Consider the following 27626-nt stretch of genomic DNA (forward strand, 5'->3'; position numbering starts at 1 on the left):
GTGTACCGTATCCGCACCAATGCTTTGCCAAACTCAATCTGGTTTCGTTGCGGCATTAAAGTTTTGAGCTTTTCTCCCTCTCGTTTGCTTTTTACTCAGTCTTTCTGCGAGCTCGCACACCAACACAGCAACAGCTGTGTACGCCGTGTGCACTATACGGTGCTGGAGCTAGATATCGAAATGTGATTTTGTGCGAAAAACGATAATGTGTCACGGGGGGTGATTATTTTGCTGGTGAATGCGAATTAACCAAAAATGAAATTGAAGCCCGGGGAACGAAGTGCCATAACGACATTTCATATTAATTTGCCATCACACGCACATTATTGATTGCTTAACTGAACTGAACTGAACTGAACTGAACTGGAGAACAAGAATAATAACAACAAATCATGAGAAACTCCCGCACATCACCTCATAAATCAAACTATTTACAATTCTTGAGCATGTTCTCGGCACGCCTCAATCTTGTTCATCGTCATTGGCATTTGGCATTAATTTTTAGGTTTGATGGTGACATTTGTCATACCATTCGATACATGACAATTGTGTGAATAGTGCGAACAACACGCAAATATCACCCATACAGTTACTCATTGAGATAAGAAAGGGCCTGACTGTCTGTCATGAACCAAACAGGCGGAAACAACCATCGATTATGCAAACAAAATATTTCCAGTTTTCCATCTCTTCTCTGCTGTCCTCCCCTTCACTCGTTGACCTTTATTCTTGTTCGGGAATCCGTTTTTTTTTCGTTTTTTCTGCTTTGATTTCTTGCCTTAAATAACTATTCAATGTTACCGGAAAGTAAACACTAAGATTAGAAAGTTTTCTGTGCAACACTCTTTCATTCTGGATGTCTCCGTATTTCGATTTCGGTCTATCCCTATCTCTATCTATTTCTGTGGAACAAGCGCGCGCGCACACACTTTTCACGATTCACGTTCTAAAAGGAAGTTATCAAACAACAAGTGCAAAGTAGCATTAACGACCAAAGTGGAAAAATTGTCAATCTTTAAACGAAAGAGTAAACAACTTCTTTCTTCTTGTGATCTTCTAACTTTTTCCACATAGACGCATATATGCGCTGTACATATGCGGTCTCTTCATTCAAACCGGAAAGCATTGAAAAATTTTCAGCTCTTAATCTTGTTCTTTGTTGGATAAACACGAAATTAATGGGAAATCGTTGGATATTCGCGAAGACATAGTTCACTTGCCTTTTCATTCAAACTTTTTGTCGCCTTCGTGCAATGACAACATATGAAAATGGTGAAATCAATTTCGTTTTTTTCTTCTTTCTTAATTTGAATACAAATCCTCGTACAAATATGCCTGCGAGACTTTGACAGCAGAGAATGCAAGGCCCATACGCATACACGCACACTTGCATGGAAGTCAGCCAAATAAGTACTTATGTTGAACAATTACTGAAGAATTTCAGTAAAACTTTAATTTTCAGTAAAATTTTCATTCGGTTGGTTGCGTTTCAGTTCTGGAGGAACGCTCATGTGAGTGTATCATCATTGAAATCGATTCAATGAAGCGAACCAATATTTCGGCTCAATTTTTTCCAATAAAAGAAGAGTGTTTCTATAACAGTGCGCGATGCTGCTCGAGTAAAGTAAATGCAAACTCAGCTCGTTTTTCTCTTTGAGTACAATCGACCGAATGAGAAAAAAAAACTAACTGCTCATCACAGTTAGAAACTATGTGCTCAAGTTACGCAAACACTATCGGCACTAAATTACATTCTCTCGATGTTGAAACTTTTCGTTCGCATTCATGCTCGATTGTTGAAAGTTTCACATTGAAACATCGTAATCGTGTTATTCCAAAGGAATCATATCAAAATGACGATAAAATGCATGTCTTGTGTATGTGTGCGGAGGAGAGGCGGCAGGGGAGAGTTGATATTCATTCAATTTTACTCATGAAACGGAAGCATTAAGTTTTTCTTCATTCGTTCTTTCTTATTCATTCGTTTTCTCATATTCATCGTTGCGCCTCGGGCATTCATTTGTATGTCAATAGCTATAATTGTAGAGCAGGTCCACAGGCAACTTGTGTATTGAGCTTGTACTGCTGACTCAATACTTCGGCAATGTATATTCATGGGATTATTGAGGAAATGAATTCAGCTCAACTCTATACGACTGTTTTCTCAGTTCTTTATTTTTCAGTGTGTTTTGCATAACTTTCTTCTTCTCTAACTGTTGCTTTCTCGCTCTGCATGTGTGCCTGTACACCCTGAAGACAGACTTTTAATATCTCACGGGAATCGTTTCGTCGCATTTTGTACATTAACATTATCATTGCGTTTTTATGTAAATTCACAAGTGAACAATTGAATGATGGTAATAGTGAGTGAGTGCAGTGAGAGAGGCAATGAAATGTCGGCTAACTATTTGATGGGCTACAGTCTCTCGCTCTCTCTCCCTCTCTCTATCATATACACGCGGCGGTAACAACAGCAGCGACAGCGGAAAGTGAAGTTTATGGTCAACCATAAAAATGTGCATCATAAAATGCATCGAGCGTGGTGTAACATCACTAAAGTTGCACATCACGTAGCCTAACCATAAAATTTGCAAAAGTTTGACATTTGAGTCTCCATTTTTTTTTCTCGCTCTCTCATGAATTACAACAATGAAAGTAAAAGGCAGATCGCCCTCTTGATGTCATTCCCAATTAAGGAAATTTAAACGAGTTCGTTAGCATATTTTACATATTTTATAAACCGAATCATATTTTTGTCGTGATGCACAATGCACATACACATACACATACACTCTTGATCGAATCTACCGATTTAGCCACCGTGCATCATCGTCAGTCATGTGGTGGTAGTCCCTCGTGCAATGGCATACACATACTCTCTCTTACCCTGTCTGTGTTCATAAATCCCATAAAATATGGCATTTTTCCTTGAAATTCCATTTTTACACTTTACTCAATGAACTAACTTCACAAAAACGCCGTATAATATATTTGTGCGATGAGGGAGAATGAAAGCGAACAAAAAAAGCTCTTTTTCACTCGTTTTTTCGCTTCTTTCTATATGGTGTCATGATAAATTGAAAGTTCCGCCGCTAAAAATGACAACGGAAACGATTATTCATAACGAAATCACTATCAGCTGAACAACTGACTCATCCAGAAAATGCTACTGAAATCGATTTATTTCAGTTTTTTTCGCCGTGAAACGATGAGAAATTAGAATTATTCATCGCAGGTATGATGGCAACAACAACAATTACCAAGCGATACGTTGGTCGTTGTTGCCTGTGCACAAACACGACACACTTTGGCAGTGAGAAATCGCGGTGACGCATTTAAGATGAGTAATTAGTTAATGGCTTTACGTTATTCTACTTTTACTACTACAATTGATGAATAATTTTTCGCCGACCGACGATTCCACAGTATTTTGTTGTCGTCATCGTCGGTGACGGAAGTAATTTTGATGATTCATCTTTATGGCACTCATTCTGATTTGCACAACATTGCTGTTGTTCCGTTCTACTTCACCGTAACCGAATAATTAAAACCACAGAAAAAGAACATTCGAATTCCATCATTTTGTTTTCCTGTATTAAAACTGGCGCTGAACATTTTCAATGGCATACCATAACAACAACAATGGCAAAAAAAATTTCCAGCCCATGAAAGTTGACCACAATGCAAAATGAATTTGTTCGACATTGAAAGCGAATGCCACATTGTTGGCTGATGTGCCAAGTAGAAGTTGCTGCATCGAGAAAGGCAGTGAGTGTGACAGAGATTGCGATAGATATCTGCAACAAATCAATTGAAACATTTATATTTGGTGTTGCAATGAAAACATGATCTCTAAAGTGATAATGAATGGCAAAAAATTATGCATGATTTTCACACCGCTCCTCTCTCCTCTCGTTCATCATCCAAATCGCTTGGCCATAAATTTAATTGTACTGCGGCCAAACAAAGACGATGAAGCTACGATCGAAAATAATTTCAACGGAAAATAATGTGTTTGTTGTTTGTCGAGCCGAGATTTTTGTCAGATTCGAATCCGCTTCGACCGAATAAATTTCCATAAATAAAATATAAACTTTCATCGTAAATCTGTAACACTTTGGCAATAGATTTTGCCTTTGTCGTTATATGTTCTTGCAAGTTGGGGGAATGTACAGCGGAGGCCATGAATTTAATTTTTCGCCATCGGACGACAGTACCACAACCACCACCAACTACAACAAGTACGACAACAACAATGGCAATAGCAGCAGCATTATGAAACATTGATGAAAACAAAAAAGTGAAAATCGTCAAAAACCAAAAGCTTTTTACGACCTGCTCCAATGAATGGGCCGCTGTGAATACCATTGTCGTTATATTTGTAGGCGCTCGCCTCCAACCAGAAAATGAGGCAAAGCGTTGCACTAACAAATTTTTATGAATAAAATATTCGATAAATAAAGCCAAGAGACAGACAGACATACACCGAGTGGCGGAAGTGGGAATGCATTGCGGAATAAATGGATGATAAAGAAATAAAGCAGCAAATCTGCTTCAATTAATATCAATTTAAGAAAAAAATGTTTTTACCTGAATGCGTTAAATCGCGATGGTGAATCCATTGGGTGGCAGCATCAAGAAAATTCAAATTGTCGCGCTGTTTGGTTCGGAAAAAAATTACATTGATTTGCCTATTGAAAATGAGGGCGCTCGCGTCGCTACAGTTGTCATTTAAGTTGTTTTCGGTCTTGCTGCCATCCGATGGGTGAATCGCCCGTTTTGCTCTTTATTATTTCATTGTAACAACCAACGCTCAAACGAAACCAACCAAAAATAATGATTACGTTTAGTTGAAGTGTACCAACTTTTCTCCGGCAAACATTTCACGTAACTGAGTCTATAATCGTCAAGCGATTAACACAGTGTTCATGTTGTGTGATTGCGAAAAAAGCGCATATCAACAAAGGGCCAAAGTCCACAGTGTAAATTTTACAAAACACAATATGAAACGAGAGCGTAAGAGTGTGGCACAGATAAAAAAATGGTTTCAACCTCCAATCGAAAACCCCTGTCTTCTTGCACCATTTCGAATGTACACGTTCGTACTTGGTAAATGATTGTCTGTGTGCGTGGCGCAAAGTGCGTTCACGAAGTGAAAATGGGCATTTATTTTAATCTGCTGGGAATCTTAATTGAAAACGTAAATGTTTTATACGGTTAACCTCTCCAATCTGTATGCAGTCTAAATTTACTTTACTCGCCAAAAAAATATACATAAATCCGCTCGGACATGGCTACAAATAAACTAAGTAGATCATTCATTGTCTGCTTTATTCGATTGTAATGCTGTGTATGTGTGTTATGCGGCCGCTAACAATTGAATCATTTTTCTCCCTCCAACGCGATTAATTATAGTTTCGCTTAATGCGACAAGCAAGAGAGGAAGAGAACGAGACTCATGAGACTGAGGAGGAAAAATGCATGCAATTTTGCGTAATGGTTAATTTGCAGTTTATCTTGTGTTTCGTTCGTAATTGGCTATGTATCCAACTCGTTCGTTGTAGTTTGTCTTGCATTTAAAAAGCTTCACATCAAAATTGCACATCATCTAAATAAGGCGACGCGCTGAGATAAATAATGCAGCGCACAGGTCAATCAAGTTTATTTATCAGCATGTTCTCTCTCCGTCTACTTCCCACTGGCTTATTCGTTTTCTTGCCACTCCATGCGCAACACACATACACACAGCAACAGGGAAATACGCAATGCAAACTTCAATTCCCTTCAGCGTAGCACAATAATACATTGCATCCATTTGTATTTATAAGTGCTTTAAAAGAATATTCGCATCGACTTGTGGAGAGAGAGGAAGAGACCGAGTGAAGAACAAAAAAAATGAAGTGAATAGTTTTTGCACTTTTACATCATCTCAGAATTATTAGTTTTTGACATCGAATGAGTGAGTGAGTGAGCGGGCAATGCTTACAATGGTTTACTGGCAATCTTTCTGCTCCCAATGCCTTTCACCGAGAGAGACAGAGAGAAATGGCACAACACATGTTTGACGTATTGCAGTTTGGCCCCATTGGGAAAACCACATTGGTACACGGAATAGAGAGGCAGGACAGTACAGGACAAATGAAATCATTTTCAATAAATATAACAGCACAGTTTCATTTGCTTGCGTTTAATAATTTCTCATTTTCTAAGCTCTCCATACACACACGCACTCGCACACAAATTCTGCCAATTTAATATTATAAAGCAAAATATGACGACATTGTACGGAGTTTATGCGGCCAAAAGGCCAGAACACATCCATTAAGATGATAACAAAAAAATATACAGAATTATAGTCGAAATCCTAGCGGAATTTATAAGCGTAATTTAACGTTGCCAAAGCTTCTTCTCAAATATTCAAAACAGAGCAAACAGCCCACACACAGAGAGAGAATGGCAAAAAATCCATTTCGAATTATTGCATACAATTCGAAGTATTCTGTGCTTACGACGATAATATAGCGATGAGCAGCTTAATAATGGTCAAACAAAATTACACAAATTCACTCGCATACGCAGACAAAGGCACAAGCAGAAGCACATATTCTATAGAAAATTTGGCAAAGGAAGTGGTTTTTCCGTTGTGAGTTTCATTTGCCTTTTCACACATTTATGCGGTCAGCATGGATTTAAACATATCATCCAGGCCATAATATATTGTATAATGATTTTTCAAATGCGTCACATTGCATAAACACACATAAAGTGGCATATGGAATTTCGAGCTGTGTGCCTCTTAATCAAAAGAATAATATTCGAATTTCCATTGTCACCAAAACGCTTAATAAGACGTATGATTATTTCGAAAAAAAGAGACACATGGCGTATAAAAAAAAGTCCTAATATGATCGTATTCGGGCTTGCACACGCATGACGCCGAATCTGTTGTTGAACAGTACGGCAATACTCATCCAGAATGGAAATATGATTTTCAATAATGATTTCTTTTCATCAAAAAAGGCGCATAAACAAATAAACGCTTTATCTCTCTGCCTCTGCTTTGTTCGGTGCCCTTATCAGTCGTTCCATTTAATGCGGGGTGGTGTGCGAGCAAGTGAATGAGACAAAAAGCGAGTGGCACATAATATTCGTAAGTACCCAGCAAATCCTGCTGTGTATGCATGAAAAGTGGGGGATTGCACATTATCATCACGGTGCTGGTCATTTTGTGAAAACAGCAATTATTAATTTACCGCCCGAGAATTTATTCTCTACACATTTCCCCGTATTGTTACAAAATGACACGGGCAAGGTTTTCACAGGCCACACACACACAGTTTTTGTTTGCTCCGTCTGCACAATCAGAACGAAATGGAAAATGGCTCCCGATTTTATATGTAGCGACTATGTGTATATATACGTCTATGTCAATCATAGGTTAATTTTGTTGAATTGAAAAGCAATTGGTATTTTTCTTTTTCCTCAGATCCAAATAGCCGTACTGCACCAACTGAGCCACCAACACATCACAACGATGGTAGAGGTTACACAATAACACCGGCTCGTTTGACCGAACTGCGAAGTCATTTCCTGTATTGGTTTTTCGATAAAGGTGGTGGCAATGACATTGGCGATTTACAAAAGGATATTCACGCCTCAAATCCACAACTGCATAAGAACTTCAATTTTCAATTGCCATTCTATGGCTTTCGATTTAACTACACTCGTGTAAGTTGAGCAATGTTTTTATTGCTGTTATTTTTATTGTCTAGTCTAACATTTCGATGAACAATTAATTATTAATTTGCACAGGTCTCGATGAACGGATATTTGGAATTTTCGGATCCACCCGATCACTACACATACCCATTATCGTTCCCAATTAAAGACTGGCCCAAACGTAACGATCCATCGTTCATTGGAATTTTCTTCTCGAAATGCCGAATTGGACAAATTTACCAAACCGACCATGATCAGCGTATACCAGGCGTTTACTTCAGGTAAAAGGATAACATTTACATTTCAAAAGGATGGCAAATCATTAAGCAAAATTTCCTCGATTGAATTTCGGTGCTTGTCCTAATGTATGTCACAAAATCAATGCAAATTACATTTATTTATTCACCGGGAAAAAAGCTTAAAATTCGAAGAACTTAGGGAAGAGTTTCTTTGAAAGAAGAAAGAAAATATCATATTACAGAAACCCTCAATGAAATGGCCAACCCACTGTGTATTTTATATTCGGAACGCAAGATATCCGAGGGCAACAAATCATGACCCTCGTCATTCTTTCAGTTGAAAGGCTTTCACATTAAATGCCCATCAATTTGGTTGAAATTGAAACTGAAAGACTTATTTTACAAATCAATGAATATCAGTTGGTAAACGGCATGCGAACCAGCTTTGAATGACAGTACTTTGTATGTTAATTACAGCGAATGAAAACCATGGACATTATGAAAATAAAAATAGAGTCAAAAGAAGAATGGGCGACTAAAAGTTTCATTCCATCATAAAATGTTGTAATTTTTTCGCCTTTTTTTCGTGTATGCAAACAAGCTAAAGCTCAGCTAAGAGCAAAACCCAAGTGACCGGCATATTTTTTTTCGCGTGCATTTGTTTTTAACAGAAATGGGTTTATCCTTATTCTGTTTCAGTGAACATGCAAAAATGGCAACACTCTCGGGCAGCATAAAATCAGCAGCAATAACAACAAAAATCAATTGACTGACACAGATTTCACTTTCTGCCGTTGTTATATATGTATGTTTAGCTCGCAACGATTAAAAATAGTTTTGTCTGTTTTTCATCCATGAAATGTGACCTGAATCGAAAAATCATATTTGGCAGCAGCAGCAGCAGCAGCAGCAGCAGCAAAAACAGCACAAGCACAACCAACCAAACACGCACACTTCATTTGTACAATGCAAATTGAGTTTCTTGGAACGAATTTTTTTAGTATTCCTTTGAATGCCTTTGTTTGAATGCCGCCATTCCAGTTGAAATGAAATTTATGCCAACTACTTCCTCCTTTGAGCTATCGATCATTCTAAGAATGTTTTTTCCGCTATTTTACAGCTAATTGTGTTGTAAAAAGAGACGAGAATGTCGGTTAAAATGACATACATTTACACTGAGACGTTTGCAACTTTTAGCTAGACATAATGAACTGTTGTGTATACGTTTTTTGTTTATTTCATTCTAATTTAAATGAAGACTCCATGCAACAGTCTCCCAGAAAATGAAAGTATATACAAAGGCAACAATTGGAGCTGCTACTGCTGCTGCTGCAATCGATGAAAAGCGGCTGACTTTTTATGTGGAGGGATTAGCAGCTTTATATTGACACGATGTAGCTTTTTATTGCAATCTACAAACTAATTGAAAATTACATCTCAAAATAGTATTATGAATAAATTATGTTAGAGAATTTCTAATCCGTTCCACTATCTGATATATCAAAAATAGCTCTCACTCCTTCTCCGCCCATTTTCATTGTTAATATCGCCAGTGGAGAAATGGCATTCATTGCATGACATGGCACATTAAAACTGTTGGCATTGTCTGTTGAGCTCGTTTCTTTTCTTCTTCATCTTGCATTGAGTGTTTATTTGCAGCTTTGCCTAACGACTCCGGTACAGATGAAAGAAACATCCTCTTACAATTTACAGTTCCACTTTGTTTGATAGGAAACTTTTTCTTCACAACCTCTTCTTGCTTGTTCGCCATGCACGTTCAGTTCATGCACAAATGTCTTGGGGCGCATCGAAGTAAATGACAATTTTTGATTAAAATGAAAAGAAAACAAACGATAACAAAAAAGTAACATACACAGCGAGGGAGAATGAGTGCGGCGACAGCGCCCACACAGTAAAAAAGGATGCATGCTTTTGATTTGTTTGATTTCACAACATTCAACTACTGTCAAATTGGTTGCTGAAGTTTGATAAATCTCTCGATCTGAATATATTACCTCGGAAAATGTGTTTTTATGCTGTGCTGTGCAAAAGAACGGCTTTTTTCTCGCTCTTTGACGAACTGCAATAAAACATGAATTCGAAAGCAAGATTGATGCTTTGTGGTGGAGTTACAACAAAAAAAAAACAAAAAACTAGACAACAGAGAATCTGAAAGATGGTAACGAAATACGCGCACTCTTTTATAATCGCACAACATCGAGAAAATCAGTGTATGAATTGAAACAAAAGCGAGGGAGAAAGCAAGAGATAACAAGAGAGAGCGAAGCAAAATCGCAGCAAGAGTAAAGCTAAAGACTCGTAAAATGACTTGTGCTTTAAGGTTTTCTTCGTTTTTTTTTTTTAAATAATGTCTCTCTGTTGCATTAGTTCGTCAAAAAAGAAAGGCAAGTGATTAAATAGTCATCAGTCGTTGGAATGAAAAATGATGATACAAGAGTCGACAAATATCCAATGTGCGTCCGAAAATTTACGAATTTTCCTCGCCTAATGTCGTCATTTTTGACCTTCTCATTCATTTTGCCACGAACATTTCACAAACTATACAAGAGTCGAACCACTAGCCGAAAATTCACCGCCCCCCCCCCTCTCTCTCTCTCTCTCTCTTGCTGCGCTTTCTCAAGTCTTCTTTAATTTTTGTTCGCAAAGGCGCATTATATTTACCAATTTGTCCGTTCATATTTACCGTTTTTTTCATTCATACGCAATGTGGCCCAGAGAGTGAAATGCTTGCGTCCATTGAAAATAGCTCAAGTTAGAGAATTAATTATTGTAAAAAATGCGTCGCTTCCTTTCGTCCCTCGTTCGTTCAACACTTATCGATCAAAAACGATTAAACCATAAATTTATTTTCGTGTTCCTTTTTATCCCTGCAATATTTGATACGGACGGAGAAAAAATAACATCAATAACAACAACAACATTGTATACACTTGGATCAACGTTATATACACATTACCATCGCATTGCCACTCATCATCATTAATCTACATCAAAGTTTTGAAATTGTTAATTTTTTTTTTTTCTTTTTTCTTTCCTTTTTCCCTCCACTTGGGTGTGATTTCGCGACGATGACGATGGCGCATACAATATTCGCCCGTTCTCTGAATTCGTCTCATCAATGAAAAAAAAACCCATCAACAACGCGACAAATGTTCGGCTGAATGATGAATAAAAAAAAAACGTGCAGACAAGAACGTGATTTGCAAACGCGTACGGATCGATTCGGTGTGGAGGTGCGTGAACGTGTTATGTGGGATATTCGAGAAGGTGTTGTTGGAGCCGACACATTTATACCAAAACATGTAGTTATTATCACATGGAAAAATATGTCATTCGCTGGTGGTATCGACATAGCGCTATTCAAGGTGAGATCGAATATTAATACATTCCGTCATTTTTACTTGGTCTCGCCAGCTGCGAGCACCGACTCGCAAATCATTCCCATGGTGCGGCTGTTGACACTATATTTTCCTATATTTCGAATTGGCGCGCTGTTTAGTTCCGATTTGAAATGTTAAATTACATTGATGTGCCCTTTGAAATTGGGGGCGCTCGCGTCGCCTCAAATGACTTTGACGTTCAACAGCCGCCGCACGATCATTCCCTATGATTGGTTCGATGTTTTGCGCTCCATTGGCACAAGCAACCTTCCCACTCCTTCTCTCCTATATGCAAAAACGAGAGACACACATAAAAGAATCCGTCATTTTTCAAACTGTTGTTTATTATGAATTTGTGAACGAGAAGAACGGAGGGAGAAGAAATTAGAAGAAAAAAATTGGAAACGATTTAATTCGAAATTGAACGGTGTTTCTGATGAATCGCTAATTTGCTGTCATGTGATTTTCGTTTTGTGCCATTAAAAATTGCACCGTTCCACTGCCGCACACGCTCTTACGACAAAGTCGCAGGGCATTTTCCTTTTGAATTCAATTGTGTTGTGATCGAAGTTTTGCTATCTACAAATATAGGAAGCAACATAATATGATTAGTGCAAAAGAAGTTTCCGGTTCATGTTTTCTTCTGCTCTGCTTCATTAAACAAATGCTCAACGACGATGACGAAGACGAATCAAAGAGTTTGTACGAGTGTATATTTTCGAGGCAGTGTACCATATAATTATCTTCGGGGCATGTGGGCAAAATGTTGGCGAACGGGACCTTCATTTCCATATGTGGATATAATGAAAGATGTAAAAATCTTGGTTTCGCCTCATTATACACGTTTGTAAGCAAGCTCAACAACAAAATCGTTTAATTTCGCGCTTCGCAGAAAATCGCGAATGAAATTATATAGAATGCTGATTGTGTGTTGTGAAAAGGAAGAAAAAGAAGAATAAGGGACACGCTCATGGAGCCGCCCCGTATGTTTACCTCAATGACATGGCATTAAAACTAAGCTAAATTAATTAATACATGATAAATATTAAATAACATGCTACTGAAAATTGCTTGGCTCGTTAACGATGTAAAACATTTGTCTAAATTGCCATCCCTCTCCTCCATTTAATGGAAAACCATTAGCAGCACAGTTGAATTTTTAACAATCTCTGCATATACAGATTGTTTTTTTATTTAACATAAATTAACATCAACACTCCTCACATGTTCTATTGAATAGGTATCGTTGGGTTTTTTTCGTCGCTCACTTTCATTATTATTTCTTTTAGAGCGACAATTAAATTCTATTTCGCACAATTTTCTTATTGCTTATGAACTTTGGTTTCCCCGACTCCAGTTCAGTGAACCACTTCATTCAATTTGATTTGTTGTTACAATGCTTCTGATACAAGATTTGAAAGAGAACCAACACCGAAAAAAGGGATTAAATTTCTAATTATTCTTCTATCTCCATTGCAGGATTACCAAATGCTTAATAACACCAAGAAAATTAATTTTCATTTCTTCATTGCAGACAAATTCGTTCCAAATGGTTTTGGCCACCGATGAAGTGTACACCTATGCCATATTCAACTATATTAATCTGGTTTGGAGCTCCCACACCGAAGCCGGAGGTATGATTTTTGCATTCTAATTCATTGGGATCTTTGTAATCCATCCATTCATTATGGTCATTTGTATATATGCCTATTACTTGCCGATTCAACGATGATGAATTCAAACATTTCGAAGCGGAATAGAATGAAAATATAGAAGATAATCCAATCTTTGTCCTAATTATCCGAATAATCTTTGTCACCATTGCTAATCACAGCTATGCTGTGTATATTCTTCGGTTGGTTTTCCGTGTATATTTTACCTTTTGTGGTAAATCATTTGATTTAAAATATTAAAAATATATCAACTTCGTGTGGTCAAGTCAAACCAGGAGTAAAGATATTCGCAAGCCAGTTCACACATACGTGTCAAATTGATTGGCAACCCACGTAGGTGTCAGTTAAATCCTCTTCATCATCATCTATAGTTGAAACCACTTTCAATATTTTCTCATACCGTGTAAATGTAATCGATGAGGGTTTCGTCGATTCATCGTCATCACAATGTTTTTCACCTAAACAAATTAATAGATAAACCACGACAAAAAAAAACTATGCCGCACATTTATTTAATGCATTGCATTTGTCTGCAGGTGACACAACTGGAGGTGAAGGCGGTGTTCCAGCATTTGTAAGTATCATTTCATTGTCACTCTTATTCGCAAGTTGTTGAGTTTTAGTGAGTGGGAGTGCAGTAAATCTTAATGAATTTTCGTTCGACATTTATTAGAGGATTTGCCATGTGAGAGTAAAAGTTCAGTCGCTGTTTATGCCACCAATATACATCTATATGTTACGATTCCCATAAAATTGTCTATGTTATAAACAAAAAGCTGTCAAATGACGACACTTAACTTAAAATGTCTCCCAATAAAATTGTTATCAGGCCTGGCCTGGCCTGGCCTGAGTTTCGTTCTTCCCGACGTGTGAAAGAGCTTCAAATTAAAAATGCATAAGAAACAATGGCGTGTTTAGAGGAGAAGCGTTTAGTGTGACATTGACAAATGTTCATTATATCGTACGATGGCCATCTTTATTAAAATATAGACGTTTCAGCAACCGTTTTGTCCGCATTTTCACACATTTCCTGTTGGGTAGCATATATATGACGACGAAAACAACGAAGCACGATTTGGTGGTTGCCTTGTTGTTTTCCCGCTTCATTGCGCTCCTCACTCATTCTCACACTCACTCACTGACTCTCGAGAAAAAAGCACCAACATAAATTGTGTGTAATTGCGGTACATGTGTGTGCAATATTTTCACTTGTTAAAACTAATTCACTTTAATTTACAGATTGGTTTCAATGCTGGCAACGGAACGCAAGCTTACGAATACAAACCCTATAGCCAGGCATCAGTATTGCGTGACCTGACTGGACGTGGATGGGCAAATGGTTTTCCAGGCCGTCATATATTCCGTATAGACGAACGAATTATGCTCGGGACATGCAACAAAGATATTGGTATGGACTTTTTCCACATTCATTTCACACATACACTCTCTCTCTCGCTCTCGCTCTTTTGAACTGGTGCTGCTGCTGCGGCTGTCGTTGACTTTTTCATTTTATTTTGCTCGAATCCTTTCGCCTTTGTCTACTGCTGCTTAGAAATTGGAGCACAAGAGATTTTTTGATGCATAAAATTGCTCGGGATTGAGTTTTCAAGTTAACAGAGGATTTGTGCGTGCTTGACACTCGGTCGCATTATTGCGATTTTGAATAATAAATATTATATTATATATAGGTAATGTGGCTCTTCAATGTGTCTACCCTCTCTCACAAAGGGAAAGGGAGTGTATATTTGCGCTTCGTAAATGACATGGGCGCATACAATTTGAGCGACGATGAAACACTGAATGAATCGATATTGAACATTTTATTGTGGAACTGAATTCCGTTCGAAGCGAAACGGAAAATTTAATTAGACGTTTGCAGCGATTTTGCTTGATGAACAAATCAATTGATTTGAGCTTCAAGTCGCTCATATAAACTTTTATACATTATTTGTTGGGACATCACTTCACTTCAAACGATGACGATGACGGTGACGGCAGCTGCACTAACAAAAACCCCATCGACACGATCGATAAGACAGCTCCCGCTGTTGGCTTTCGTATGTGTGTGTGTGTGTGTGTCGCATGAAACGGCACATTTTCCCTCTAACAAGAAATCAATTTGAAATTAATTGATTTACTTAGTGATTGCACAATTTAATGAAATGAGATACTTACACAACCATATATCAATATCATTTGCCACTAGCTTGGTTGCTACTCCTGCTGTTGCTGCTGCAACTTTCTTCTACGGATTGCTCGTTTTCAATTTCGATTTGTTTTTTGTTCATTCCTTTCGTTCGTTCTTAGTTCAATCAAGTCAATGCAAGTCGAAGTTGCGATTTGTGTTAAAAGCGTAAAATGTATCTTACATCAATAATAAAGCAATTTCACAAACACAAAACGAATTTATAATGATGTTATGCATTTTTTTCTTGGTGGTTTTTAGACGCTGCATATCTACCGTTGGTCTTTGCACCGGAATCAGGCAATATGTTGGGCGGAACCGTTGTCAATATCACCGGGCCATGTTTCGATCCAAACGAGCGCATCCTCTGCACATTCGATACGGAAAGTGTTGTAGGTCATGTTATTGATCGAAATCGAGCAATTTGTGTACAACCCTTTCTATTGGCACAAGGTTACATTCGTTTCCAGATTTCCATTGGCACTGAACGATTTAAATGGAGAGGATTGTATTTTGTTGGTATGTACAGCATAGTGAATAATGACGTTTTAATGGAATAAACAAACAATCAACGGAATATTGGGAATAATCGATTATTTTGCACAATTTACAGAAACACCGGCTACTGCAACCGATCGAATTTTCTTCCGCGGAAATGATGTGTATGAAAAAGCACCCAATGAAATTCGCATCGAGTGGAATCGCTTTAATTTGACCACGAATTTAAACGCAGGCATCACCATTGGACTTTATGGTTATCGAGAATCAACCATTCGGTAATTTCACTACAAAAACACTTGAATGTTATGGAACTGATGGAAAAAAGATATTAATAATTCATTAACGTTTCGAAATAAATTCAGTCCTCAATTGGAGTACATCGATTTGATAGAAGGTGGAACGACGAACACAGGTGTTTACATCATTGGCACCGGCAACTATCGCAATCGTGACAATCGCAAACAAGTTGACATGCAATTCGGTTTCATTCAAATAAATTTAACTAACCCCGAACAATATTCAGGCCTTCCAATTAGCCCGTGAGTATCAGCGAATCGATTTTCTATCGTTATTAATAAAATTTCATACTTCAGTGGCTCTAGTTTATTCTATCCGATATTTGTTTATTTTTACACTTTCCAAATATAAACATTCGCTTGTGTAAATTTCCAGGGTTTTATGGTCGAAACCAATTCCTCTGGGTTGGTATTTCGGTCCGCAGTGGGAACGAATTCATGGTCGCAATTGGCCGAGAGCGTTGTGTGAAAATTGGATTCGAACTGATCGATTCTTGCGTAATTTTGCCGCTGAAATCCCATTGTGTCCATGCACATTGGAGCATGCCATTCATGATAAGGGACGTTTCTTGCCGGACATTGATTGTGATCGTGACTCGAATCCATCGTGTTTACACCACAAAGGTGCCATTCATTGTGTTCGAACGGGGCAACCGAATATTCAGGGCTCAGAGCAACAGTGTTGCTACGATCGTAACGGTTTTCTCTTGATGTCTTATGACCAAATGTGGGGCTCAAGACCACGACGAAACCATAATATCGGCGTTATGCCATGGAATGAAGCCAACAAAGTGCCCACCTTATCCACATGGTATGAATGACTTGATTGTTTGAACGTCTGGCATTTGGTTTTGATTTTGATTTTTTTTTTTTCACGCTTAGGTTCAACGATATCCGTCCGTACTTTTCTTGTTGCGCCTGGCAAAGCGAACAAGCAGTCGGTTGTGAAACGTTCCGTTTTGAGCGTCGCCCAACACAAGATTGTGTTTCATATCAATCGCCAGCGGTTGCTGGAGTGTTTGGTGATCCACATGTTGTTACCTTCGATAACTTGCAGTATACTTTCAACGGAATGGGTGAATTCGTCTTGGTTCGTGTAAACGATAGCTCTATGCCGTTGGATGTGCAAGGACGATTTGAACAAGTGCCACGAAATATTCATGGGTCAGTTATGGCAACACAACTCACATCGGTTGTTGCACGTGGTAATTTCTCAACGACACCTATTGAAGTTCGCCTTCGGCCAGCACATGCTCAGTGGCGATATCGACTTGACGTTTTTGCCGATGGACGTCGTATTTACTTTGATCGTCCAAGTTTGAAATTCCAAGCCTTCCACGGTGTTACCGTTTATACACCGACCTATGTTTTGAATCAATCAGAAGTCGTTATCATGTTCTCATCTGGGGCTGGTGTTGAAGTTGTTGAAAATGCTGGATTCTTAACAGCACGCGTTTATTTGCCATGGAATTTTATTAACAAAACTCGTGGACTGCTCGGTACATGGACTTGGGATATGGCTGATGATTTCACACTGCCCGACGGTCGAATTGTTGGTGCCAATCTGAACAATTTTGAAAGTACCCATCGCGACTTTGCAATGCACTGTAAGTTGAAACAGTTCCTTGGATACATGTATTTTTACAATAATTTTTCTTTCAAATCCAAACGAAACAATTGTACTCTCTTCAATTTCTCAGGGATGTTGGCTGACAGAGAGAAGCCCGGAGTAGGTGCAGCTTTATTTACTCGTGAATTTGGTCGGACGGCAAGTTACTATGCAAATGCAACGTTCCTTCCGAACTTCTTGCGTGAACCGAGAGACTTTATACCGCCGAATCGAACGGAAGATATCGAACGAGCGTCTGAGCTGTGCGGTGAAAGTTATCAATGTCGATACGATTATGGAATGTCGTTGAATCGAGATTTGGCATATTATACGAAGTTCTATTACGATAAGATCATAAACATCAAAGCAATCAATGATCATCGTGTAATGTCGTGTGGTGTGCTGGAGACGCCACGATTTGGACGGAAATCAACATTTTTATTTACACCCGGCACACATGTGGCATACGAATGTGATCAAGGTTTTATGCTGATTGGAGATCCCCGAAGAACTTGTACATCCGAAGGAAAATGGGATCCACCAATCTTCGGATACACACAATGCTTACGTAAGTATCGAAATGCTAACCAAACGAAGTTGAAATGCAAATTTTAACATTGCATATGGGTAATATTTTGCAGGTGAGGTTTACTATACGCAACGTGCTGCTTGGATAGCAACTGGCGTTGTATTTGCGGCCATTCTTCCGATTTTGATGTGCATTATATGTGCCGTTTACTGCTATCGCAAACGGGCTCGTAAAGTTGACCCAGGTTGGAAGATTACTTTGCCACGCTCACAGCGTGGATCGCGTACGACGTTACGTCAACTGGCCAGTGACGGAAGTGACAGCGATACGTTGAAAAAAAGTAGGTCATATGAAAAAGTATACAGAACGCATGAACCTCTAGAAGGCAAACCAAATATTGAATTTCCAGCTAAAAAATGGGATTTAGACGAAGAAGATTTCACATCGTCCGAAGGTGGTAGTGAATTTCCGCAGGGAAAATTAGCTAAGGATATTAGTTATGATGATTCACCACAGCGACAACCACCACAACAACAACAGCTTCAACCACAATCCGAACGTCAAACTGGCCGAAGAACTCAGCGCCAACAACAACCGGATACAATACAAGAAGAAAGTTATCTGACACGACCGACTGAAATATCGTCGGGTTTTAGTCCGGTGTACAGTGGTTTTGGTGGTGGGCAAGGTCGTCCACCAAGTGGTGGCATTCGTGTTTTACCTACGCAAAATCGATTTTTCTCCGATAGCACCGGATCGCCAGTATCGAGCGGATCACCCGTTTTAACACAAAATGTGGGTCTTCCATCACCACCACTGAACAATCGATCGACAGAGGTTTAACATGTAAGCACGTTAAGTCGACAGTATCACAACTTCGTATGCAAGAAATATAAGAGAAAAATAAATACGAACCGTCATTAGTTTCTAGCTCGCATTTCCCCCTTTTTTATATATAAAAACCATAAATATATTGTAACTGCGTCTATTTTAGTTTGTAGTAATAATTTTTTTCAAATGGCATACAAATTTAAAGCTCCACATCTCAGCCGGAAATTGAAACCAACGCCACACAGTTCCATGACCCGTTAATTTTTATATCACAAATGCTACACAGTACACACACCCCTTTGCACACATCAATCAAATTTGCTCTCATCGTGAACGGAAAATAATCAAACGAACCAGACTCAGGATGAAAAGAAAAATCCAGTGAATTTACGCCATTTTATCCATTAGCCATCATAATAATAAATTTACAATGAACGTTCAACAAAATGCTAAAGAAATATTTTTGTATTCACGAAAAAAACAAACACATTGTGTCTTTTTCCTGGTTTTCTGTGTTTGAATTATATTACTCAAGGGAGATTGGAGCGGACATAGGGAGTAGGACAAATACAAAGACACTCAACAATGCTAATTAAGGTGGGAATAAAATGTGACCTAATGTCACAATGAGATCTAAATCTTTTATGATTAAAATTTGCCAGAAAACACTACCATTTAATTCGTAATGGTTGTGTCCATTAAACGATTTAATCACTTAAAGTACAACCTAACACATAGATTCTCTCGCCAACGTTGATTGCCATTATAATGTTTGCTGGTTGGCTCGTAAAACTCTTACGCATGATGATTTTCTATCCGACCAAAAACTATGTGTTTGTCTCTCTCTCTCTCTCTCTCTCTCTCTCTCTCTCTCTCTCTCTCTCTCTACGTATGCTATGAATTGCGTCAATAACTCTTGTTTTGCATAATGATGAGTGTTGTGTCATTTATCACTTGGCAAATAAGTTAAAGCACCACATAAAAAATTTGTCAGAAGTAATTTTATAGAATGTTGTTTTTTCTTCTTATTACTTAGTCGAGAATGCCGTTGGAGCGAGTGTCGACAAGAGAGGCGCCAGTTTACGAAATGAAAATGGCGCGTTCAGTTCATATTGTGAGGTTCATTTGCCAATACTGAAATGGCAAAACAAAAATTAAGAACGACATTAAAGCTGAAATGCCAAAGACTCTCTACCTCTTTCTTCCTCGCTCTTTCGTGCCGAATAAAAATGCACAACTTTGAACGAACTACATTATCGTCGGCATCGTCAACTGTTGATGTGGTATGCGATCTATGAGGGAATTTCCACTTTAAGTCATCGGATAAAATGCACAATGATGGAGCTCATAATTGAGAGGATGCAATAAAAAACTTGTTGGAAATTCGATCAAATTTATGCCCTAAATGTCAAATCAGTACAATCGGTAGATGAACGCACCCCAAATAACCATAAGAAATACATTGAAAGAAGTTAGGAACGCAATCTTAGGGCAAAGTTTCCAACAAGTTCTTTCCGAACGCACAGCTCTTGAACTCACAAAATATGCGAAATATTAAGTAGATTTTGTTATTCAAGATCGCTTCTAATTTGCTGTGTGTTTGTGTGTGCGCGCGTGTACAACGGCAAAAGTTTAAGTTTAAATTTATGGAACGTAGTGTGGCTTCGACGGTGCAAGCCCATAAGCCAGCCCAAATGCCAGCCCCAACTATTAACCGGAAAAATTATGGAATCCGAAATAAACAAATTACAGTAATAAATGTAAATGAAGGCTGTAAATGAAAAGTGTAAAGTAGTAAATTTCTCACGTTTGACCTTTTGCTTTTATTCGCTGAAACATTTGCAGTTTCAGGCACGTTTGCAAAACTTTATTTCTCAATTTCCGTTCGCTATACTCACCGTTCTTTTTCCTCTTTCTCTTTCTTTTGCTCACTCTGCCCCAGTGTGGTGCGACGTTAGAAATCCGACCAATCAAAACGAAGAGAACTGATGAGACTCGATTACTAGTTTATTCGCGAAGATTGTGCAAAAGCTCCAGATATTTCCATTCACAATTTTTCACACTTACCAATTTCAATGCGAATGCCATACTTCAACTAAAATCAAGAAATCAATACTTTGCTCTAGCTACCGGCTCACAATGCCCAATAAATGAAACAAATGGCTCGTGGCGGTTGCATAAAGATAAGAATTAGTTTCACTTTTATTGTTGTTGTTTCTCTAGTTTCTACAAGTAGTTAGAAGATTTTATTTGATTTAAATATATAAACGTATAATACAGGTAAGTTTTGCGTGTGTTGGTGTATTTAGTTGTCTGTTATTTCATTTTTTTTTGTTGTTATTTACTTTTAAATGTGTTGATGTGTAATGGATTTTGCCTTCAGCACGTTAATTTTTCGTTATTATTTTCAGTAAGTGATCAGTGAATCAGTATGTGTGTTTGTTGTGTGTGTATTTTGTTTGCTTGCTTGTGTAAATTCAAACGATTATATATGGAGAAAATATCAAGCAAAACTACATCCGATTGCATTTACCGGTATATCGCACTAGTGTTGTGCAGTGTTTTTTTTTTAATTTTGGTTTTGTTTTAAAGAAAACATAGAACACTCTTCCATTTTCTCTCACCTTTCAACATTATATATTATACGGTGTTTTCAAATTGGCTGGAATCGAGTTGCCGAGCCAACGACAAAGTCACATTCATAAACTATCCACTAAACATAACATAAAATACAATTTCACGTTTAAAAGAATTTGGAACTTGATAACAACGTTTAATCCAAAAAAAAATGTTTCATCATCATCATCATCATCATCATTATCATTATTATTATTATTTTTTGTATATCATTTTTGTTTTGTTTTCAGTTGCACGAATTCAAACATGAACGTTTCTTTTTTATGTAGGCTTGTCTGAACTTTTCAAGAGATAATTCGAAGACATCGTGTTTGTGCTAAAAACGAAACGTCTGCTAATATATTGTAAATTTATTTATAGATATTTCTTTTTTTTTCTCTTTTTTTCTTTTGGATTTTTATCATTATCATCATCATAATAAATTATCGTAATTTATTCAATTTCTTTTTGTGTGTGGTTTGCTTTGATTTTATTGTATATATCTGTATATTCCACGCTACATCGATTAAGATTTATGAGCTGAATGATTTTGGGCTAGATCATTTCACAGACATCCCTGTCTTGTTTGTTTCTGTTTGCTGCTGATTTTGAAAATGTGGTTCTGAGCTCATGGAAATAACGTTTCAATATGTTTTTAATGTATTTATAAATTACAAATTCGGTTTTTCGTCAAAAAAAAAATCCTATGATTATCACTGTCTGTTGGATCGAACCGAAGGAGATGCGCGATAACGGGAATAATCATCATAATTTCTTGGTTTTTTTCCTTTTCAATTCGTCGAATTTTGTTGTTGTGAGACTGAAAACAATTTTTTTTTCCTTCTCTTCCACGAAGTTCAGTGAAGCTTCAAAGTTTTCTCGATGTGTCGATTTGAACGATAAATTTTCGCAGAAACAAAAAAAAAACTTTGTCATGCCAATGAAAGCAGTTGTGAACGGTCACTTGTTTCGAATTCGCACCAGGCAAATGTGCAAAATTGGAATTGACACGAGTGCGCGCACCATTTCCATTATTCTCACACAATGTTTCGCTGAACGACGACAACAACGAAAAGAAGACCAGGGGAAAAAATACTATGAATCATGCAGGACAACTTTACGAGATCTCTCTGAATGGAATGGAATCTACTTCGGAAATATTTATCGATGTTTCAAATGAAATGTTGTTCTATATCTTTGTCACTTCAGTCGGAGAAAGTATTTACACTTCATTTTCTCCTCTTTTCATTCTTTACTTCTTTCTTTCGTTCATCCATCGACGTTCAATTGTTTTGACTACATTGTACAGCATAAATAACGATGTGATTTTTGTTGAGTGTGTTCTGAATTTTTTTCATCTGAAAAATTGTGTGTTGAAAAAAGAATCGGCTGTCGTTTGCAATTGATAGTGTTTGCAATTTTGACGTTTACATTTTTTTACTGTCTCTCTCTTGCCTGGAACAAGCATTTACATTTACATTTAAATTCAAACAATCTAAAGCTACTTACTTAAGCGAATAATCTATCTGTTTATTTTTTTATTTTTTTTTAAATTTAATACGCGTCAAGTTCATTCATTTTTTTAGTTACTTTGTTGCCGCTATGCGTTGTTGTCATGTCGATTTACAATTATTCCAATCAAAATATGTGCGCATTCCGAGGGAAATTTCATCCCGATAAAACATTTATGTCGTTAATGATAATAACCTGGCTTGATGTACCTTTTTATTTTTAATTTTTTCATTTTTTTGGTTTTGTTCGATAGATTTACACATTGTATATTGTATAATATATTTGTGTTGTTTGTTCTGTTTAACTGCAACGCTTTCAATCTATTGTAATTAAATATGTACAATCTATGTACAGTCAATGACAGATAGCTGAGGATATATGCTGAGCATAGAAACTCAGTAAGCTGAGATTGGGACATTTTGACTTTATGACGTGTAGTCCATACAAATTTATGATGGCACACATACAATTTCGTGCATTTCATCATGCATTTATATGGACTACACGTCATAAAGTCAAAATGTCCCAATCTCAGCTTACTGAGTTTCTGTGCTCAGCATATATCCTCAGCTATCTGTCATTGACTGTCTGTGTATTTAATGTATCTCTTTCATTCCGTTGTAATCATTTGATACACCGAATGTCACGCAAATGTGCCGACCACATCAAATTGACAATCAGAACAAACGGTTCATCGCAGTCACTCTGTCCTTTTTTTTATCGTCAGGGGTTAATAATTTGCGTGAAAAGTGCGTATGTGTACAAGAGCGAAAGAGAATGTATAAGAGACGAAAGAGTATGTGTGTGGAAAAATCATTGCTTTAAATTGTCAGCAATTTTTGCATCGTTGTACATGAAATATTATTATTGTTTTTATGATTATTATTAAACTCAATGCGAAGCTCTGTCTCTCTCTTTCACTTAATTCCTGTGCCAGCACTTTATCGATCGTATTCATATCCGACTATTGTTCGATGCCGATAAACGCGCTATCACGGCATCGTTTTGTCTCTTCCGCTCCTTCAATCCATCTATCATTAATGTAAATTGTTTTTTTTTGCATTTTGTTGGGAAATTTTACATGAGAAAAACATTCCATAAATTAACATTTGAAATTAATAATTTATAAACGAAATAAATTGAATTGAAAACGAGACACAAAATTTATACGGACTCAACGTCGAGAATTTAAATCAATTCACAATTTCTCTGTTACATCCTCTGCGCGGCTTCTCTAGATTTAGAATGGCGCATCAAAACTTTTTACACACCAAAGTTGTATTCGCTTTCATTCTTTCCACCAGCATTTGCGCTGGATCCTCTGTTGGTGGAGAGGATAAACGCGAAGCTCTCTCTCTTTCCCTCGCTGGATCATTAAAATGGACTCTAAATTTATAACATTTGGTTGCGAAAACTTATGCAATCGCACAATCTTTCCCACAGCTGCCATTTAAACTCAACACTCACAATGGATTAATTATTTTAATGTGTAAATAAGTGGCAGTTCAAACCGAACAGAGCACAACTTCAATAAAGTTCCTCGCCATTTAATATTCATTTGCATTGTGTGTGCATATTTTTTTATGGCCATTGTCCATTTTTCTACGGGTTTTGCTTTTTTATTGTTGTTGGTTCTCTCATTATGTCCATTCCGCTCATTTGTTATGTTGAAATATTTATCCTTTAACTTATTATCCGGGGAAAAATGCCCAAATAATACGCAAACAATTGTTATTTAATTGCATATTGATGAGCGTGAACTTTTATGACTGGTTCGTTTATAGTTGAATATGTTGCGTGTTTGATTGCAAATGGAAATAATTACTCTTTTTCTCTCGCACACACACACACACACACACACACACACACACACACACACACACATTCGACAACAAAGTGTATGAAGCACGAGGGTAAAGCAGAAGCAGCGCATTTTTTTCATCAATTTGTGCGTTCATCATTTCATATCGTTGGGCAATGAATTATGGTCATTTTGTCATCAAACAGGAATTTAAATGCTGGCAAATCAATAACTGGCCCTGGGTATGCTACTGTCTGTCATTTATGAAATTATCGAACAAATTCACACGATTTTGCAATATAAAACGTCAACTCAACGGGGGAAAAAATGGAATATCCAGTGGATTGACCTTTGTAACCTACGCCGAAAGAAAATTGAAATTCTTTTTTAGTACACACAATATGTACTGCATAGCATTCTTTCATGCGACGATCCATAGATCAATTGAGCGCACATTGTGCGCGCGGTGGAAAGTTATTGACCAAAATTTCCACGTACTTCTTGATGCTGCTCTGTGTTTCTCCCATTAGTTTCTGGTGTAAGAGTGTATATGTGCATAGCGAAAAGATAATCTCTCTTCGCTTGTCAAAGAGCATATAAAGAGCATCATATGAAATAACAGCCCTCACACACCCACTCATACGAAATGAGCTTGCGTCACCGCATATGGGCTCGACATTCAACAACTGAATATATATAGTATTCAGAGCCACTCTTTTTCTCTTGTCTTGCCCAAGAATGCGTTCGAAGTAATTTGTGAATTTATTAAATCCACTGAATTGAGGAATGTGCCTTGAAATTGAATATTTAATATTGGCTCATGTTGAACCAATACCAATGCCAATGTTGTGGCTTCTGCTGCTGTTGCCGCCGATGATGATGCTCTCTATTTTCCATAGTTTGAACGGTCACAACTTTTACGGGCTTATGCTTAAGGAAACGAAGAAGCTAAAAGCCGAAGCACTAAGAATCACAAGAGGCAAATGTGTAGACACACAGTGAAAAGCCCAAAATCACTTTGGTACATTGAATTTTGTTGTCATTTGCTTCCTATCTCTATCTCTCTATGTCATTCTGTTTCTATGGTTTTCCTCATTCAGATTCTTTAGCCATACACCAACCATGGATAAAAAAAACACACACACAATAGACGGATACACCATTATTCCATATTATAGAACCAATGTTTGCATCTCGACTTATATTTTGCATTTATGTTCATATATTTCACTTAAAACTGATGTCTATGCGACGACAACAAAACATACACACTAAAAAAACGAAAATGAAATGAATTAAACGAACTCTTGGTCTGTATTTCACGGAAACGAGAGAAAATGAATGAATGAATAACAACCGGCATTTCAAGAAGTGCACATGCTACGCAAAAACTTTTCTATATGAAATTGTAATGGGAAAAAGTTATGATCTAGGATAGGCATGGGGTGGAAATCCGAGAATATTTACATGGAAGATGTTTGCCATTTTCATACACGTAATTTTGAGTGCATTTTTGCAATTCCATCGGCTTTTGCTGTTCGTTTTGTTTTTCGTTCGTTCGTTTGTTTGCCCTTGCATCATCATTTTGCTGTTTTAATAATAATAAAATACGTAGACAGAATAAATTTCATAATAAACATTCTACGGAGAGAGAAATACCTCATCCACGACGGGTGGATGCGAAGGTGGAGGACAAAGAAGATAGGAAAAAGGCCAAGAATTGAGTTGCTGATTAATCAAATGTTCATTGAGATAACAAACAAAAGTGCTTGAAACACTTAAAACAAACACGAGATAGTGGTAAAAATTGTAATTTTTCCCCCAGTTCCTTCAAATATTCTCTTTCATTATACCGTTAACATGTTTAATTTTCATTTTATGGAGTTGTTACGAACAGCTCACGATTCTATGTGTGTCTCATGTTTATGTTTATCTGGTTTTTCTTCCTATCCCCTCCAGGCAACAATATACATTTCCATTGTTTATTTTACTACTATCATAATTATTTTGAGATTACTTGCTTACATGTAAATATTGCTGGTTGCGTGTGTGCATATTAAATAGAAGTTGACTGATCGCATTACGAAGAAAAAAGACGTTGGCACTCTTCACCGTGTTCGTTGATAGAACGGTTTATTAAACATGTTCACTTTTTATTTTTGGTTGTTGCTGTTGCAACTTTTGATGTAAAATGGTTGTGTGTGTGTGTGTGAGTATGGGAATCCGTGGCTGTAATTCGACTTCAAAATGAGAATGGATTTGGTGAATTGTGTTTTCGTGAAAATGGTTGTGGATCAGCCCGAAATGCCAAATGCGAGTGTGGTTGAAATGAAGCGATTAATGATGTAATGAAACCAGAACGATTCATTTGAAAATGAAAAATAAAAAAAAACACACACACAGTAGCAGAGAAGAAAGGCATTTTCGGAATGTGAATTTCATGACAAAAGATAAATAGGAATGGCGAAGAGGAAGAGTGACATGGCAAGCATTTATATACATTTTGCATCGGTTTGAATTAAATCATCAAACCATGTGAAATGTGGAGTGTGACGTAAATTTTGAAATGTTTATTTGAAGGTGTAACAAGAGCGTTTTACCATTTATACCCAATTTGGTTAAATACGAATGTGTGGCCCCCTTGCTTCGGGTCGATTGTGTTGTATTGTAAATGCACTGTAAGTTTTCGGAGGGGAATGAGTAATCCTGATACA

General features: G+C 37.4%; 1 protein-coding gene across 5 annotated transcripts in view; it reads left to right on the forward strand.

Annotated features, from left to right (window-relative positions):
- LOC129579121 (protein mesh) overlaps positions 1-27626 on the forward strand; it is a 36160-nt gene that overhangs the window by 3976 nt on the left and 4558 nt on the right. For 2 of the 5 annotated variants that reach the window (XM_055468785.1, XM_055468784.1), the window contains 13 exons: positions 7487-7728; positions 7813-8000; positions 11167-11344; positions 12894-12993; positions 13569-13606; positions 14272-14440; positions 15479-15736; positions 15831-15993; positions 16081-16257; positions 16391-16825; positions 16897-17621; positions 17715-18191; positions 18265-19468. In XM_055468785.1, coding sequence (XP_055324760.1) covers positions 7487-7728; positions 7813-8000; positions 11167-11344; positions 12894-12993; positions 13569-13606; positions 14272-14440; positions 15479-15736; positions 15831-15993; positions 16081-16257; positions 16391-16825; positions 16897-17621; positions 17715-18191; positions 18265-18995 — 3881 coding nt within the window. In that variant the 3' untranslated portion in view covers positions 18996-19468. Of the gene's footprint in view, positions 1-7486; positions 7729-7812; positions 8001-11166; positions 11345-12893; positions 12994-13568; positions 13607-14271; positions 14441-15478; positions 15737-15830; positions 15994-16080; positions 16258-16390; positions 16826-16896; positions 17622-17714; positions 18192-18264; positions 19469-27626 lie in introns of those variants that run through there. The other 3 variants (XM_055468786.1, XM_055468788.1, XM_055468787.1) reach the window with 3 other exon arrangements.

This window comes from Sitodiplosis mosellana, unplaced genomic scaffold (assembly GCF_009176505.1).
Source record: "Sitodiplosis mosellana isolate CC-2019 unplaced genomic scaffold, AAFC_SMos_1.0 Smas_scaffold_6226, whole genome shotgun sequence".
Taxonomy (NCBI): domain Eukaryota; kingdom Metazoa; phylum Arthropoda; class Insecta; order Diptera; family Cecidomyiidae; genus Sitodiplosis; species Sitodiplosis mosellana.